The 19,225-nt window shown below is 40.1% G+C and overlaps 1 protein-coding gene across 1 annotated transcript; it reads right to left on the minus strand.

Moving 5' to 3' along the window:
• Window positions 1-1,291: 1,291 nt before the first annotated feature.
• On the minus strand, window positions 1,292-2,420 carry LOC147434181 (uncharacterized). The gene is made up of 3 exons (XM_086489588.1): window positions 2,379-2,420; window positions 1,511-2,343; window positions 1,292-1,424 (listed from the first exon to the last, which is right to left on the minus strand). Exons 1-3 carry the CDS (start codon window positions 2,418-2,420, stop codon window positions 1,292-1,294), a joined length of 1,008 nt encoding a protein of 335 aa, XP_086345714.1.
• Between the last annotated feature and the right edge of the window lie 16,805 nt (window positions 2,421-19,225).

Genomic DNA, 19,225 nt, shown 5'->3' on the forward strand with positions numbered 1-19,225 from the left:
ATAATACAAAATCCTATTAGAGGGGGACCGCTAGCTCCACATAAATTCGGTCCTCAACTTTGTGAAGTTCTCTAAACTCTCTCTCTTGAAAAAGTATTTTTCATGCCAAGTTAATTAAGTATTATGGTTATGTTGCTACTGCTAATTAAGTTCACCCTTTATGTTCTCAAAGTAGTCTCACAAAAATACTCACTCTAATTCAACTAATTCCGTTATTCTCAAAGTTCATGGGCCATTTCCATTACATTGGTATCAAAGCTATTGGTTTCTCTTTTCTTGCTTAAGAAGAGAGATCCTTAAGTTGTCCATGGAAGATTGGGCCTATTTATTGCAATAGGGTAAGTGAGATAGGAATCTATTATCTTGGTTGAGAAGGACTAAGTTCGAGGTATACCATTGGGAGCTACAGTCTTAATAATGGAGCCTCTCGAGGCTTGCTTTTGGCTTAACCATTATTGAGCTACGAGCAAGCTCAACAAGAACCATAATCAATCGAGCAATGTTAGACCCTCTCCACTAGTCTTTGCAATCAAAAGTTTCTAAACCATGGGTGTGGCTGCTTGAGGATTGATTTTCAAAGGTAAAGAAGAGTATTGACTAAGGTTTTTGAGGGTACCAAAGCACAAAGTAATTCTATACATAAGTATAATTATCATGGTTGACAATAACCAAGAGAGTAGAATGAACATTGATAAACTTTGATTTTGCACATGAAGGTGATAATGACAATGCCCCCATGTTCGTTAATTACTTTGTTACTAGGTTGCAACAAGCTATGGGCAACCCTGCTTTGCAAGCTGAAGTTACCCAACAACTTCGTTGTATTATTGCCCATAACTCTCCCATTTAAACATCATTCAACTTCAACAAACACTCTGAACATTCACAAAATTCCTCCATTGCTACAAACTTCAGTACAGACTCGCAGACATACTCTGAAAAGACTCGTTGCTTCCATTATGCATTTACAATACTACATTGATGAGGATACAAAAAGAGAAAGAAGACAACATTGTTGACAAAACATTCTACACTTCCTTAATACTGCAGGAATCTGCCATTACATCCTCTTCATCATTGTAACATGAACTGCCTACTGCCAAACACCCCTTGACATAGATAAACATCCCTACACTTAAGATCCCAAAAGACACACCCCATATTAAGGTTCACTACATAGTCACTTTTAAAGTCAAAATCCTACTCCACTGAGGTGTAGCCTTAACACTTGGCACAGAACGGTGGCTTGAGCCATAGGCTAACCTCAGACCCATGATCCGTTGATCCATGTTCAGCCACTTTGATTTTCTTCATTCAGTCCCTGCTTCCGCTCCACTTCAACAATTTCATCCTCTACCACAGGTGACCGTACTGCTAGTGGTTCTGCATCCACATCAACCACAAGAACTAAACCTTCTACACAACTGTCTCCATGCTACTCTCATGTAGTTTTTACACATTTTCAGCTTGTGATCCCCTTTGAATACTAGTCTGCTGCTCCATCAGCTACTGGCGGATTGATTCCAATTGCATTTCCAATTCAGTATTCCGTGCACGCAGCTTGACTTTCTCCTTGCGGACCTTATGCTCTCCAGCAGCTTCAAACCACGACTTGTACTTATCAATCGGCTTCACCATGTGTTCTTGAAAAAGCCCAGATGCTTGGTGCCACAATTCCCTGGTGTAATCAAACACCTCTTTCTTCAAAACATCCACATCTGCATCAGAGATCAACACACCTGTGGCACCCTGGCCATCCAAAGTGGCCCTCTCCAGATCCACCAATGGATTTAACCTATTCATCAAGAAATTGTTATCTGCAACAATAAGATGTGCAATCTTATCCTCCACTTCATGAAACTGCTTTTCTATGGCCTCCTTAAGCCCATCTGCCCATATCTGAAACGCTTGTGCAGTTCCTGCCATCTCAGAAATCTGATTACGCATATCCGCACTGACCCGAGCTAACTCCTCCTGTAATAATGTATTCTCCTTCAATACTTCATCCACCCGGCTCTGCAGCTGACCGACTTCACACTCCAAGCTATCAATGCGTTCCCCCTCAACCTTTTGTATCTCGAGGGTGAGGAGCATAGCCTCCTGATTAGAGATAAACCGATTCAAGTCCGACAAACGCTGAACAGCATCTTGAATTGAGAACACCCCATCCAACTTAACACTTGAAAGTTTAGCAAAAGGGGTTGTTTTAATGGTCTGTGTCACCGGGGTCTGTTCCCCTGAACCCTCGTGAACCTTCCGTGGAAACAAAGTTATGAAACGGCTCTTGGTGTTGATTTTTGGCAATTCTGCCATAGAAGGGAAAAGAGTGACCTTCCCTGATGACTGCACCTTTTCATATGTGCCAGGTGCTAACTTACTTCCTTGGCCCAATGCAAATTTAAGCTTGTCCCCACTAGCATATCCCAATCTAACTTCTGACACTTTGCATCACCCAAGCTCTGCACATCTAGACTCTTAACAAAGCTCAGTGGTGTGGGTGTGAGAGGTGCCTACAACACATAGGAGAAAATTTCATGCAAGTAAGGAGCTACCTTGGTAACAGACGATGACCTCCTTTTATCCCTTGGCTTTGAAAGCTGCAGTCTCTCAAAAATGAAGGATGCCCATTCCACCTTCTGCCCTCGTTCTGCATGATTAATTGGGGCAAATGCCTCTTTGGGCATATAGGCGGTTTTTGCCAACAAACAAACCCTATCCAAATACCAAAATAAGTGAGTATTGCGGAGTTTGCCACAATTCCGCACCATATAATAAGCCCTATTGCCTTCTGGCTGCCCAAATTCGGACCTCATCACCGCATCTGTCACTTTCTTTACCTTGTGCAAAGGATTGTGAGCAACCTTGAAGACCTTTGCCACCAACTTTGGGGAAACATCCTTTTCCTCCATGATATAGCCAGCATTTTCCGAACACATTCTACAACATGAACCCACTGTTGGACACTGTATGGTTGTCAGTGTTCCCCAAAGAGTCCTCCTTCAACTCCAACACTGGTTGTACCCATTTCACTCCAATTTCCTCAGCCTTGTTTACCATCCATCTTCAAATCTCGGGAATCTTGCCATAAAATTTCTTCATCCCAAAGCCATTGACCGGTTTCACAACAGGTGTACCAAAAACATCCCTCAATCTTAATGTTCCTTGGCCTAATTCTTCTACAATTTGATAAGGCCCAAAGTACCTTAACTTCAATTTTTCTGGGTGTGGTCCCAACTTGGAATTGTACAACATCACCCAATCACCCTTCTGAAAAATTTTGAACTTAACCTGCCTTGTCATCCAAGCTTGTCGTCTCTTTTGTCCAATATCTGCTGCATATGCACTATGAATCCGATCCTCTTCCAACTTCAACAACTCCCTTTGTCTATGCAACACAGAATCCTCAGGACTCAACCTATGTTGAACTGCCAACAATCTCAGACTTGGAATCACATACTCCATGGGAACAACAACCTCAATCCCATAAACCAATTTGAAAGGTGTCATCCTTGTGTCAACCTTATATGCTGTACAAAACGACCATAAAGCTGAATCCAATTTTTCATCCCAATCCTTTCTATTTTTTGAGACAATCTTTTTTAGAATTCTAACTAGCACCTTGTTTGTACTCTCGGCTTGACCATTTGCCTGCGAATGATATGGAGTTGACTTCTTGTGCAAAATCATATTTGTAGCTGTCAACTCGGCAATTACTGAATTCAAAAAATGCACACCCTGATCTGACACTAACTCAATGGGACATCCAAATCTTGTCATAATGTTTGTATAAAAAAATCTAGCCACACTTGCTGCTTTATTATCCGTCAAAGATACTGCCCATTTGGTAGCATAGTCTGTTGCAACCAAAATGTATCTTGCTCCTGTTCTTCTAGCTTTCGGTGATATTGGCCCAACAAAATCTAATCCCCACTTTTGAAATGGTTCAAGTGGTAAAACTGGGTGATCCTGCATCCTATCCATTGAAGTAGGTTGTCCAATGTTTTGACATTACAAACATCCCGTGCAAACTGATGTGCATCCTTGAGCAACAATGGCCACTACAAGCCAGCTTGCATGATCTTTCTCCCTGTTATTTCTCCAGAAAAATATCCTCCTGCTGTTCCATAATGGGCTTCCTGTAAAACCGGTTTCTGCTCCTCATCAGGCACAGATCTCCTGATGATATGATCTGCTCCCTTTCTATACAATGCTCCAGGAATAATCAGAAATGGCCTACTCCTCAAAGCAAACTTCTTCCTTTGATCTGATGACATATTAGAAGGCAGCACTCCATCTGTCAAAAACTGGAACATTTGGTCATACCAATGTCAAAATTCTACCCCTGTACAGAAAACAAATACGCATCTGGCAACTGATCTGACACTCCTGGTGTCTCCTCAAAATGCTCCAACCTGCTAAGATAATCCGCTATGCATGCTGATTCCCTAGTGTATGCAACACTGTCTAATCAAACTCCTGCAACAAATGCATCCATCTGGCAAGTCTACCCTCCAGCTTTGGCTTCTTAACTAAGAAGATAAGTGCTTGATGGTCCAGATGGAACACCACTTTATTTCCCCAACAAGTAATGTCGAAATTTCTCCAAGGAAAACTGTATCCCTAAAGCCTCACGCTCCGTAACAGTATAGTTCTTCTCAGCCGGTTTCAACATCCGACTTGCATAATATACTGGTCTGAACCATTTGCGGATATTCTCTTGCATTAGCACTGCTCCTACTGCAATATCGGATGCATCCACAAACACATGGAAAGACAACTACCAATCTGGAGGTTGAATAATAGGTGATACCACTAACATCTTTTTCAAACACTGAAAAGCCTTTTCCTGAGCATCTCCCCAAATAAAATCAATATCCTTCTTTGTCAAATGAGTCAAAGGTGCACTGACATCTGCCAAATACCTCAAATTCCGATTATGCCACTTAATCTGTCCCATGAACCTAGAAATCTCCTTCACATTAACAGGTGTTACTGCCCTCTGAATTGCACTGATCTTGTCTCAATCTATGGAAATCCCTTCTTTAGAAATGATATTCCCTAAAAATTTCCCTCTTTGGACTGCAATTGCACACTTATATGGATTCAAAGACATCCGAAACAATCGGCATCTTTCCAAACATTTCCTCAAATATTCCAAATGGTTAATCTTCTCACCCAAATACCGAAAAATAATCCATAAAAATCCTCATGAACTTTGTCAAATAAGGTTCAAATGTTTTAAATGCTGCTTTTGAGTAAGAAGGGGGTCCATTCTTCAATCCAAAACTCATCACTGTGTATGAAAAAGCTCCCCACTCAGTAATAAATGTTGTCTTAGCAACATCCTCATCTACCATCCGAATCTGATTATACCCTGAAAATCCATCAAGAAAACTGTACATCTCATGTCCTGCTACATCATCCAAGATTGAATCCACAAACGGCAATGGGAATGGATCGCAGTGGTTGTTGCATTAAAGTTCCTATAATCCACACAAACACGAATCTTCCCTGACTTCTTGGGAACCACCACTATAGGTGACAACCATTCTACTTGATCAATTGGAACTATACATCCCACTTGGAGAAGCTTGTCCAAGTCCTCTTTAACCTGCTTAGCATAATTGGGGTTCATTCTATATCTCTGCTAAATCACTGGAACTGCATCCTCCCTCAAGTTGATTTTGTGCTTATACACATCCGGATCCATGCCCTTCAAATCATAATAATCCCAAGCACAAACCATCAATAAACTCTGTCAACAACTGCTTCATTTTTTCCTTAAATGCATCATCCAAATGAACCCTTATTTTGAGTACTTTAGGACTCCCTTGAGATCCTACAAATCATCCTCTTTGACTCTAGAAACCTTCTCCATCAATTTATCATAAAGAAACTCTGCTCTGTGGATTGCCCCCTTTGGTGCAATATCCCCTTCTGAATTATCATGATCCTTTTCTACACTATTGTGACCAATTTGTGACTTCTTCTCTGACTTCTCGCTTGACTTCAGATCTACATCTGCTGCTTCTAACTTATTAGTTGACTTCTTCAACTCTCCCTGATTCACATACTTCTCAACAATCTTCACAACATCCACTTCAAACACTGGAACCACTGTAGAATTAGCCTCTATAAAACATGCTTCCTCATCATCTTCAACTTTCTCAGCTAAATTTCTAGTCTGAGCCATCATTGGTTTCATCGATGTCAACAACTGCTTCTTGGAACTCCTCGGAATCCTCATTGACTTTTTACCCTTCTTCAAAATGACCTCATTCTTTTTCCAATCCTGTTTAAGCTTTGCTGATTTAAACCATGTTCTACCCAACAACATAGAATAAGCATTACCAACACCTTGCATCTTTAGCACCACAAAATTTGCAGTAAAAGACAATGCATGCACTTTAAGAGTTTGACAACTCAACATTCCAATAGGTTGCACTCTCCGTTGGTCCACCATCCGCACTTGAAATGGTGCGGACTCCAAATTCACATTTTTCATCTTCTGAAATTCAATTTCTAACAGAATATTCACCCTGGATCCACCATCCAACATAACTTCTGGAAACACACGACCATCACACTTGAGCCGCGCAGTTGGTATAGTGAAATCCACATCATCTGGATTAATTTGATAACTCCCAATTGATTTCTCCAATGAATTTGAAGTCATGTGGACTTTTGTCATTTTGGTTGAGAATAAAACCTATCTTGTAAAATTGGTACCAACAAAAGAAACTGATCCAATGTAAAGTGCATAGTAGTATTTATCAGTTCTTCAAAAAATGTTGCTGACGGTAATTCAGAATTGACCACTTTCTGCATCTTCTTTTGCATCTTTTTAGAGCTTGTCTCATTAGGACCCAACTTCTGAACTTCCTCAGCTCCTTCATCTCTTACATCTCTTTGCTCCTCCCAATCCAGAGGTGGTTTAAGACATGATTTTGAACGTGTTACTACCAAACTATCCAAATCTTCCCACATATCCTTTGAAGACTACATTCTAAAGGACAATCTACCAAAACCGTATTCGCTTCGTATTCCAGAAAAACCTCAACACCAACTAAATTGCTCTGAGCCGCTTCCTTTGCTGCTGCCTGTTGTGCTGGTAATGCAGGCAACTGTGGTACCTGCGCATTCCCTATTTGTGGATTCCAATTTTGTGGTTGTTGTCACCCTTGTGGCTTCTTCTAGTTTTGCTGTTGGTTCCAATTTCCTCCCGATGGCCTAAAATACTGATATCCTCCAAACCTTGGTCAAAATACTTGATTAAAATTTCCCCGAAATGGTCGATTCTAATTAAAAGGTGGTCTCCATCCCGAGAATGGATGTTGATTTCTCTGCCATCCCAGATTATTAAATACCTTCTATTGTCCACTTGTATCCAGAAAGACTCCACTTGCTTGTGCCAAATTTTGTTGAATCTTCTGTTGAATCCTCTCTGGGATTGGTCTTCAAAAATTTGGATTATACTAACAATTAGGTGTAACATGACCATCTTTTCCACAAATGTCACAATGGAGCTTCTTGGTAGATGACTCCGGCTTGACACCCAACTCTTTCAATTTCTTCTCTACCATCATTTCCATTGAACTACTCTTAGACTTCCCTTTGGCCTTCTTCTTGTCCTCCTTCTCTGAATCAGAATCTGAGTGTGAACTCTCATTGGAGTCTGAATTGCTGTCAGAATCTGAATCTGAATCTGTATCCGTATCCGTATCCGTATCCGTATCCGAATCTGAATCGGAATCTGACTCATCCTCACTGCTGATCTCTTCTTCTTTTTACCGTTTTTCTTCTTCTTTTTGAACTTCTTTTTAGAGGAACCTAGGTTAACAACTCCAAACCTCTTCTCTGCCCTTGTGGCAGTTTCCACCAAATTATCCAATCTTGCTCCAACATCAACACCTACAACTACATTCCGCAATTCTTTTTGCAACCCATTCATATAATATCCGTCTAACATTTCATCTGTAGGCCTCTCTACATAGGTAAGCCTATCCAGGTACTGATTAAACCTATGAGTATAATCCTCAACAAACATTTTCTTCTACTTCATGCCCTTCACTTTATTAAGCACATCATTTGGTGTCTTCTCCTTTCAAAATCTGTTCAGAAATGCATTTCTCAATGCATCATAATCCACAAAATGTCCCACATTGAAATTACTCAACCACTACATGGCTTTCCCCTCCAATGTCGCTTGGAATTGTCGCATTTTGGCTGCTGCATGAGATACTCCGTCAAATCCTCTGGCCTGCCATCTTGTCTCAAATTGAGCTACATGGCAATCAGGGTCCTGTTTGAATTTCCCTAAGAAGGTCCCGAAATTGACGCATAAATCTGCTGTAGCCGCTGTCGCCATATTCCTTTGCAAATTTGGAGATAACTGCCCTGTTGAGGATGATGATGATGATCTCGGTATTACTGGTTTTCGTGGAATATTTTTGCCAATGCCCAAAGGGTTATATTCTAATCTTCTCCTTGTCAGAAACAATTGCTACAACACTTCACCTCCAACATATCCTAGGTCTAATGGCCTATTCTCCTCAGCCTCATTGAAAATTCCCCCATACTGCTCAATGTCCTCTAAATCCTCCATACTCGGCTCTGATGCTTCCTCCAAATTGTCAACTTGGACACTTCTGTCTTCACAATTCTCCTGTTGCTGCAACTCCCGTTGCCTCGCAGCCAACCTTGTCAAACAAGAATGTGATGGTTGTGGTAAATTTTCCAAAACTGATTACCCAATGGCACTTGACCTCTTCAAAACCAAACTGTCATAAAAACTGTTCATGCCTTTTCAATTCCACTTCATCCTGGCACTCCACCTTCTCATAGAAGAGAGTAACTTTGACCATGAACACATGTCACCAACACCATTATCGTCAAAGTATTATTGCCCTTAACTCTCCCATTTAAACATCATTCAACTCTGACAAACACTCTCAACAGTCACAGAATTCTGCCATTGCTACAAACTTCAGTACAGACTCGCAGACATACTCTGAAAAGACTCGCTACTTCCATTATGCATTTACAATACTACATTGATGAGGATACAGAAAGAGAAATAAGACAACAGTGTTGACAAAACATTCTACACTTCCTTAATACTGTAGGAATATGCCATTACATCCTCTTCATCATTGTAACGTGAACTGCCTACTGCCGAACACCCCTTGACATAGATAAACATCCCTACACTTAAGATCCCAAAAGACACACCCCATATTAAGGTTCATTACATAGTCACTTTTAAAGTCAAAATCCTACTCCACTGAGGTGTAGCCTTAACATTCGTGCTTATGGGATTTACCTTCCTCTCCAAGAGGAGAGAGAGCTTAGGAGGCCTCTTGATGAGACCCCCAAAAGAATACTCACTCCCATAAGAGAGGAGGAATTCAAAGAACAAGAAATAAGCAAATTCCTAAGTTCCTTTGAAGATGTGGCTCCACGAAGATGGCTTCTAGAAGATCGCCAACTCCTCCCAAGAGGAAATGGTCAACACACAGTCCTTCTCCTCGTCACTCAGAAAGAGAAGAGAGGAAACCAAGGAAGAAAAGGGTAAGAAAGAGGTCACCCTATTCTCCTTATTCTTCACATTCCTCCTCTTTTGACAAAAGCTACATCTATTCTCCTAGAGAATACAAGAGGGGAGGACATCGCAAATCTTACCATGCATGGCAAAGGTCCCAAAATCTCAAGAATTTCAAAGAGGGAGGAAAGAGTATCTCTTTTCTCATCTATGATGGCACCTTTGGTGCTACCGACAAAGTATTGGCCTTCATCTAGCAATTTGATGCGGTCTTTGGAGACAAGGGATTCACAAAGTCCTCCAAGCTACACCATGTAGCTATGCACTTCCAAAAATCTACTCGCCAATGGTGGGCTAGCCTTTGTGGCAATGGAAAATCCCCAAAGACATGGAAAACTCTACGAGTTTCCATCATGAAGTAATTCCTTGCAAGCAATGCAAAGGACAAAGTGCTTCCCAAATGGTGGAGTTTGAAGCTTTTCTCTTATGAGTCTATCCACCACAAATATGTGGACAAGTTTTGGGATTTACATCTCAAGGCAGTATACTTTCTTTCAAAAGTTAGACTTCATCGAGCAAAAGCAACAATTCTATGCAAGATTACCTGAAGAGATGGCCAAGTACATCAAGTCCCAACATCTTGGTTCTGAGTCACCGAAGTAATCTACCACATTGTGGTTGCTTCGTGCATCAATTTCCAACAAGGGGCTAGAAGGAATATCAAGCCCATGGAAAGAAAAGACAAAAGTGATGGAAATGGGGAAACTAATGCCCAAACTTCTTCCCAAGGAAATTCCAACAATAACAATCAGTCCAAGGAGAAGGGAGTTTACAAAGGTAAAAATAAACTCTCTTCTGAAGGGCTTGAAGCTTTTTGCAAAAACTGCAAATGTTTCAAGTGTGGAGAGCAAGGACATGGCTATCATTCTTGCCCCAAGAGAAATGCCTACAATGAGACTCCTAGAGCTTCCACTATCAAAGCTCAAAAAGAGGATGCTTATTGCAAAGGATCACCTCTCTCCAATGCTTGGGGAAAGATAAGGGAGCATGATTCCTTCATCTTGTTTGACCCTGGCTCTACTCACAACTTCATATCAATGAAGTTGGCCACCAAGCTGGGCATTCAAGATTTCAAGATGGGAGATACTATAACTGTTGATACAACTTTCAATGGACAACAAGCCTCTGCTACTCTCTTGACTGGGAAGTTGAGGCTCCATGTCCAAAGCTACGTCGACAAAAGAAGACTTTTTCATCGCTCCTCTCCAACATGAGGATGTTATACTAGGGTCAACATGGTTCAACCACATGGCTGCCAACATGAATTCCCTAAAACAAGAATCTACTTCACCTACAAGGAAAAGAGCATGTATAGAGATACTAGTGAGTGTGGTCGTACTATACCACTTGTAAATCCTCCTGTTTTTTATAAATCAATGAAAAGCTCAGTTTTCGCGTACATGATTTTTGTCAAAGAGTCCCTAAAAGGTCCTAATGTTTCATCAAATCTAAATGTTAGGAATCAAGAAGAGTTAGACTTGTCTAATCTTCTAAAAGTATTTCAATATGTATTCATCAATGATATCCATATGGACTTACCTCCAAAACAAGGGGATGATGACCATCAAATTGAGCTCCTACCAGGAAGATCACCACCTAACAAGCTTCCTTATTGAGTTTCCCAAGCTCCACATGTGGAGATTATGAGGCAAGTACAAGAATTGGTAGACAAAGGGATGGTGAGGCCTATCTCCTCTCCCTTTTGTTCTCCAATCCTTTTAGTGCAAAAGAAAGATGGTACATATCGCATGTGTGTGGGCTATCGAGCGCTCAATCATATCACTATCAAAAGTAGATTCATGTACCTTGGATAAAAGGTCTATTTGATAAGCTACAAGGCTCTAACTACTTCAATAGAATTGACCTTAAGACTGGCTATCATCAAATAAGGATAGTGAATGAAGATATCCTAAAGACCGTGTTCCATACAACATTTGGTCTTATGAATATTTAGTCATGCTTTTTGGCTTGACTAATGCACCATCCACATTCAATCATCTAATGGAGCCCTACCAAAAATTCTTTGGAGTGTTCTTTGATAATATCATCATCTACTCCAAGTCCTTGGAGGAATACAAGCAACATCTCCATGTGATTTTTTAAGCATTGAGGGAGAACAAGCTTTTAATCAATCAAAAGAAAAGTGAATTTTTCCTTCAAGAGATTCAATACTTAGGTCATATTATCTCTTAAGATGGTATCCATATGGATCCATTGAAGTTGGAGGTAATAAAAGCATGGCCTAATCCAAGGAATCTACATGAGGTAAGAAGCTTTATTAGTATATGTGCACAATGTAGACTCTTCATAGAAAAGTTCTCTTAAATAGCAGGACCATTACATGACTTAACAAAGAAGGACGTTAAGTACTCATGGACTGATAAGGAGAAAAATTCTTTTGACAAGCTAAAAAAGAAGCTTACCTCCCAACTAGTCCTTATGCTTCCAAATCTCTCAAAGCCATTTGAGGTCCAATGTGATGCTTGTGGTGATTGCCTTGGAGCAGTCTTGCTTTAAGAAGGACATGCCATAGCATATGAGAGCCAAAGGCTCACTCTCAAAACGAGGGATTCCTGGACATATACAAAAAAGATCTTTTAGCTGTTCTACATGCCCTAGAAACATGGAAGCACTATCTATTGGGGACTCCATTTATTTTGCAAATCGACCACCAAAACCTCAAGTACTTCATGACACAAAACAAGCTTTCCAACATACAAATGAGGTGGGAAAATTTTCTTTCACAATTTTATTTTCATATTGCTCAAATTGCTCGTAAGTACAATCAAGTGGTGATTGCACTTTCACGAAGACCAAAAGTTAATGCGGTGTCTATAGCAACTCACAATGATCTATCTTCTGTGATAGATGAGTATGCTATTCACCTTGACTTTAAAGACATAATGTCATCCCTTGCATTGAGGAAGAAAGAAGAACCATTCACCTTGCAAGATAGTTATCCTCTCCATGGCAATAGGCTATGTGTTACCCACTCCCTTCGTGAGAAAGTCATGTATGAATCCCATGCACCTCCCTATGCGGGGCATAGAGGCATTCAACCTACTCTTCAAGGAGTAGAGACATACTTCTATTGGCCTACCATGAAAGTGGACATACACTGCTTACCCCTTGTAGAGTATGCGTACAAAAATACTGTCCATATTTCTATGGGAAAAGCACCTTTTGAAATAATAGAGGGAATACCTAAAAGTCCCTTGCTACTAAAAGTACATGGGAAGATACTTCTATTGGCCTACCATGAAAGTGGACATACACTGCTTACCCCTTGTAGAGTATGCGTACAAAAATATTGTCCATATTTCTATGGGAAAATCACCTTTTGAAATAATAGAGGAAAGACCTAAAAGTCCCTTGCTACTAAAAGTACATGGGAAGATCTTTGAAGCTTGTGGTGGTAATTACATGGGCTAGCAGAGTCCATTTTGAGCACAAAAAGAGGAAATTTCTCATCACAAAAAGCTGAGAAAATTGAAAAGTAAGGCATTTCTAGTCCTCCGAGTAAGTATCTTTAGTGATATAGTCCTCCCACTGTACCAAAAACCTCCTAAACCATTCTCTATGTAGCAGCTTTGGTTCCTTCATGTCTAAAATTTTCCCTAGCTCCTTCCTCATACTCTTCCTTAGCCTCGAGAATGGGAGATTGCTAATTCCAGTCACTAGCATTCAAGGCAGCAAAGACATTTGCTTGTTCACTTATCTCATCCTTTGTTGAGATAAAGTTTACTATTGTTGATCTAGGTGGCCTTTGAGATAAAAAATGAGTGGTAGAGGGAGTTCTTGCTTGGGTTGGATTTCTTCCTCTTGCTCCAAGGTTTTTGAATTGTCCCCCTTGATTGGGTGGATACTGAAGGTTAATAGGGAGGCTTGGTCATTTCCTTTAGGGAACTAGGCCTCCTTGTGACCAAATTCCAAGCATTCATAGCACTGATTTTTCCTTCCACTCTGAGTGACTAGAGAGCATTCACAGGAACAAAGTGCAGTATTGATTGGGGTTGGACAGTTGGTCTTGGTATAAATAATACTTTGGTTTCTTAACAAGGTTGACTAGGGTAGGAAGGAAATTCTCGTTTATTATTGGTTCGTAGTGCCTCTCTGAAAAAGGCTCTTATTCTTTGACTTGCCCCGGATTAGAGTGTCTGCAAGTGAGGCAAGTCGGAGGGACTCTACTTCGGGATCCAAATCTTCTCCAAGCCCAAGGATGAAGCGACTTAGCTTTCGTTCCTCTGTGATGAGAGAAGCATATCGTGAAAGCCAAACAAACTCCTCATAGTAAGCTTCAACAGATCTATTCCTTAGCTTGCAAGAAAGAAACTCATTAATCTTAGTGGTGGAATAGTCTAGGGGAAGATATCTCCCCTTGAGATGATTCTTTAACTCATCCCAGCTTTGGGTCACCTGTGTTACTTGGCAAGATTGGCAGTTGAGCTTCCACCATGTTTTTGTTGGTCCTTCTAACTTAGCTCTTCTCATTATTCCCTGAGAAACTACATTGTAGCCGGCAAGAGAAAAGTAATCATCCACCTGAACTATCCATTCTTCTAGTATAGTAGGCACATCATCACCCATGCCTAAAACGAGACGTGGTTGCACAGATTTGAGCAGGGCCTTTAGATCCTTGTCAAGTCCAAAATTTTCTATGAGTGTTGTAGTAAGCGACATCTAATTTGGTACATGGACAACTTGAGGTGCTAGTGATGCTCGTGTATCAAGAAGCACCAAATTTTAAAGTGTTAGCTATAGGCGAGTCCTGAGAATCTCTATAGGCGAGTCCCAAGAATCTCTATCTCTTGGGAGTTTATGTGGTATATTTTATGGCTATGGAAAACACTTCCTCTTAGCGATAGATTCATAAATATCATAAGCACACAAGGGTCCCTTAAAAAGTCAGACATTTCAAAAGATGGATTCTCTTTATCACGTCCAACTACATTTGGGTAAATAACTAACGGTCAATAGAAACATCTCTTTAGAATTTTTGTAAATGCTAAGTTCCCCCATTTCATGCTTTTGAGAGGATTGCCCTTAAATTTCTAGGGTTCATAGTGATCCAAAATATAATATTATAGACTAGAATTTAAAAAATTGACTTGCAAGTCCAAAATTACAATGCCAATTTGTTTCAGCAAGGGTCCAAAAATATTACTTGGGACCTACTCTCATTTTTTCTATCACCATTTCTAGACAGAGATTATTTAAATCATACTAATGGCCCCCAATGCATTATTCTAGAACTATAATGTATTGGTTCTCCCATATTTGCACATTTCTTGATTCTTTTCTTTGGTAGGAAAGATGAGGTAGACCAAACTTCTTTATCATTTCCTCTTTCTTTTCTTCATTCTTCTCTATAGTTTCTATCTCCATTTATTCTTACACAAAGTGGAGATATTTCTCTTCTTAATATTCCCATGTCATTTTTGTCAATACCTCACTCTCTTCCTACAAAATTTCATACTAAAAATCTTTGTCTGGCCAAGGATAGAATACGCTATGATACCACTTGTGAGGCCCATGCCAGGGACCACCGGTTGTACAATCTTTAAATGGATACACCATGATCTTTGACATCCCTTCCATTTGAGAGCAAGACATGACTCCTCTTGCACTTCGATTCCAACTCAAGGGGATGATAACATTCACTTTCTCTCATATGGATCCCTTAGCCCCAAAGAACCATTGCTTACCGATCCAACTTTCCAACCAAAGTCATCAGACTAAATTCAAAGTCCACCTTTCAGGGTCAATTGGTGGGAGTTCTCTAGTTCACCCTTGGTTCAAGGTTACTGACGCTTTTTTCTCAGTTATGGCCAAGTACAGCTGTTAGAGCGTTCCCCTAAGATGAGTGCATTTACCAAAACCCTAGTTCCCAACTTTTATCCCCACTTCGCAGATCGGGATCCCTTTCCCCGGTTTTGACTTAACTTAATGGACAACTTATAATTGGGTTCAAATTTTTGGCCAACAAATTAACCCTCCGAAATCCACCCATCCATTGAACCATTTGATAAATGCACCTTCTCAAGGTAGTACTAAGATACTAGACAGAAAGTATTCCAAAATATGTCGAACCAAGAATACATTTCAAGCATTTGAAAGGAGCATACAAACTATTGCATACCCTTGCAAGTGTACATTTATCAGGTCGTTCCCACCTTTTTCTTTTTAAATATTTTACTTCCTTTTTCCTTTAGCATTAGTAAAATAATCTAGTTATCTTTCAAGAAATCACATATACTCCTCCATGCATATCCCTATCCTCGTCCCAAGACTAGGGTATCCTGTCTCCTCTCCACCAGGTGTGGAGGCGACACCTTGACACAATTTCCAATTCTCAATTTTCTTTATCTTGTGTGGGAAAGGTTTTAAAAACCAATCTACTCTAGATTCTTTTTAAACCAATAATCAGAGAAGCAGAGCAAAGGTCCGATTGATGAGGACAATTGAAAAATAGCTCATTTAGGTTCCTAGCCTTTTTAAGGTTCTTTTTTACTAAACAATTTGAAGAGTTCCTTAATTAAATAACATCCTCCTCCCTTATCATGATCCCTTCATGTATCCATTTTACTTCCTCCTTTTCTCGTCGACATCAGGCCTACCCGTACTAGGCCGATTTTCAGACGCATATGCGGGTCCCTATCACCCAGCCGGGACACACTCCCATTTCTAGGGTAGTGAATGAACCCGAGCTCAAAACATAGACCAACAGTTATTAGTCCTAGCCAAAAAGGACCATCCCCCATTTTATCCCATAGGTAAACACCTACATCGGCCTTTTCCAAGCATGTAAGACAAAGTCCACACTTAAATCTTCTATGTTATGTTAGGGCTATCCATGTCAAATCTTCTTGGTAAAGTTTTTAATCTTCATTTAAATTTAGATTAAGTTCTTTAAGTTATAATCTCTTGCTTCCTAGTTCATTTTAATCTTAAATAAATACAACAAGTCTCTTGGGAGTTTAAAGTTTTATCTCGATGTAAGTTTCAAGTTAACTCTGACTTTGATGAATCCCATTTTGGTCCCTTTGCATCATTCTCCATCCATGGGGCATCTCCATGGAAGCGATGGGCGTTTCATGTTCAAGCAACACGATCACAACATCCATTAAGCTATCCCCTTACTCCCCCCTTCAAATTTTCAAAACAAACTTGAAGTAGACAAACTTGGAATGAACAATGTGTATGCTTTCTACAATGAATTTTTTATTTGGTGTGAACTATGCATGGTAAACACAAAACTTCGGAATGCACCAACTTGCAATCTTGAGACAAATAATCATGATACTTCATGGTAGTGTAAGCATTAAAAAAAATACAAAGTTCCTAAGAGTGGATATGCTAGTGGGGTTCATGCAATAATGTATAAATTATTTACAAATTCTTCTTTAAGAAGGGATTTAGGCGTACCTTTGCTACCATGGAGAGGATTAATTATGTAGCTAGAAGAGGCTTATGGTTTTGGGACTTTCCAATTGATAAGAGGGGGGTGGGATACCTCAATTGAAAGGAAATTCTCATTCCAAGGAAAAACTCCTTTGATTAAGATAGGGCTAGCCTTCAAAACGTAACTCTCCTTGAGAGAATTAGTACTAACTTTATTTGGTATCACTAAACAAATCTCACACACATGCTCTTTTTCTCTTTGAAAGAAGAAAAATACTATTTCTTAAATTTAAAGGAAAACTTGTGAACCTTTCATAAGAGCATTCTTTTTAGAGTAAATTATAATGCCACTTTGAATAGAATGGTTTATTCCAAAAATTTCAAATACTTAATTTCCTGTGATTATGTGGCAATTATCTCGTGCATCTTAAAAATAGAAAAAGATATTTTTGGCAGGGTTTAAGGATATGCATAGATATTAATCACCATCCAGCATGCATGCTATTTTAGTATGATCTCCAATCACCTATGGTTAAAAAGATTACCAAGAGAGTGCTCAATCGGCCTACACTTTAGCTACTCATTCAATTCTCACCCATCCAAAACTGGTCTAAATCAACCCTTGATGTGCTCCAAATCAACCCTTATCTATGACCGGCTTGATGAAAATTTTATGTGTGACCTGATAACAAAGTTTCCCAAAATTCATCCAAATTCTAGTGCACATCGGTGACCAATCTTTACAAGTAATCGACCCAAGTGAGGTCCCCCCCCCCCCCCCCCCCCCCCCCCCCCCAACAAATATGATAACCCCCTCCCTTATTTTTAAGCTTGGGAGATAACTTATTAGGGGCCTGTCCTTAACTTATACGCTTATGTAACTTGTTAAAAACAACCCCTCCCTTGCACTTACGTGGTGCAAGGGTACGTTTTTCATGGTGAACCCCCGGGTAGATAGCAGATTGTGGAGTTGTTTAATGCATATGTGAGCATCGATTTGGATATAATTGGTCATGGTTTTCATGATTATGTAGTGGTCAAGTGATCTCCCACTTTGTTGTTATTTTGGCATTCACTTATGGCATCATATATGTGTGATAGTAAGAGATGGCAGTTTTGTTCTTGCCGATACGTATGATGGTGGTATTGTGGTCACACAGGGCACATTAGACACTATTGTTGTAGGCGTATGAGACAACAATGATCTATACATGGTGCACATGAGGTTTTGACACATGCTAGAGCAGTGGCTTCATATGCCAGTGACGGTGATGTCACGTTTTTCTTTTAGCGTTCCTCCTAATTACATGTCTTTAAGCATTGACACTTCTCCATGTTGGTTGCTAGATGAGGATGCAATTTTCCATGTCACACCGCATTGTGACTGGTTTAGCACCTTCTCTTCAAATCACTTGCTCCTTGCTGCATTTTGAGATTTCCAAGCCTGTCATTTGAGGCTACAAAAAAGGCAATATCATATGTATCCTTCTCCCTCCTGCTGAATCCACACATTATGCTCTATTTTTTTGAACTTTTTCAATCCCAAAATGACACCAGATGGCCCGATTCCCAAGAAGTCAAATTGTCACACACCTAGCCCTCGACAAATCTTCAAAGCTTCGTATTTTGATATCCATGACTCTGATTTTTGATCTGAAAAGACCAACAGGCTCCATAAATCAAGCACTATGCATCTATCCAATGAAATTGTCTCAAATTACCTGACTAGCTGCCCTATCCGTCTCACATGTGCAATGTGTTGCACCTTCAAACTCAAATATCTTGGGCTCTGTAGCTTTGTTTGATGAGCCTTCTAGACTTGCTCCTTTGGCAAATCAAGCTCTACATTTCTAGGCAAAAAGATTGCACCTTGAACCTCTTTCATTTGCCATCCAAATTAGCCCTTCTTGGCTTATAAACCGCATCAGCCCATACACATCCTTTGCTACCTGTTTTCCCAAAATCGTTGTAGCTGCCCGTGCTCTTTACCGTGCATCTGCTATCTTGCTTATTCTAGCCCATGCCACCTTTTATGGTTGACCAAATTTGGTTGCACCATCATTGCCCCGAACATTCATGTTCAACCATAAAAGAGCTTTAAATTCCACTTCTAGCTGCAAAACCTGGCATACACTATTAGAGAATCAAAACCATATATACAGAGTTTTATTCATCCTACTTCCAAACCTTCAAGTGGGTTGCCCCACCCCTACATCATAGCAA

This window comes from Adiantum capillus-veneris, chromosome 19, assembly GCF_014529385.1.
Source record: "Adiantum capillus-veneris isolate H3 chromosome 19, ASM1452938v2, whole genome shotgun sequence".
Classification (NCBI taxonomy): Eukaryota; Viridiplantae; Streptophyta; class Polypodiopsida; order Polypodiales; family Pteridaceae; genus Adiantum; species Adiantum capillus-veneris.

Bases quoted from the DNA above. Each gene is read 5' to 3' on its own strand.
- LOC147434181 (XM_086489588.1), bottom strand. From the start codon at position 2,420: ATGCTAGTGGGGACAAGCTTAAATTTGCATTGGGCCAAGGAA. The intron at 2,344-2,378 runs GTAAGTTAGCAC...GAAAAGGTGCAG, and splicing joins ATTTGCATTGGGCCAAGGAA to TCATCAGGGAAGGTCACTCT. The intron at 1,425-1,510 runs GTAGCTGATGGA...GCATGGAGACAG, and splicing joins CAATTGGAATCAATCCGCCA to TTGTGTAGAAGGTTTAGTTC.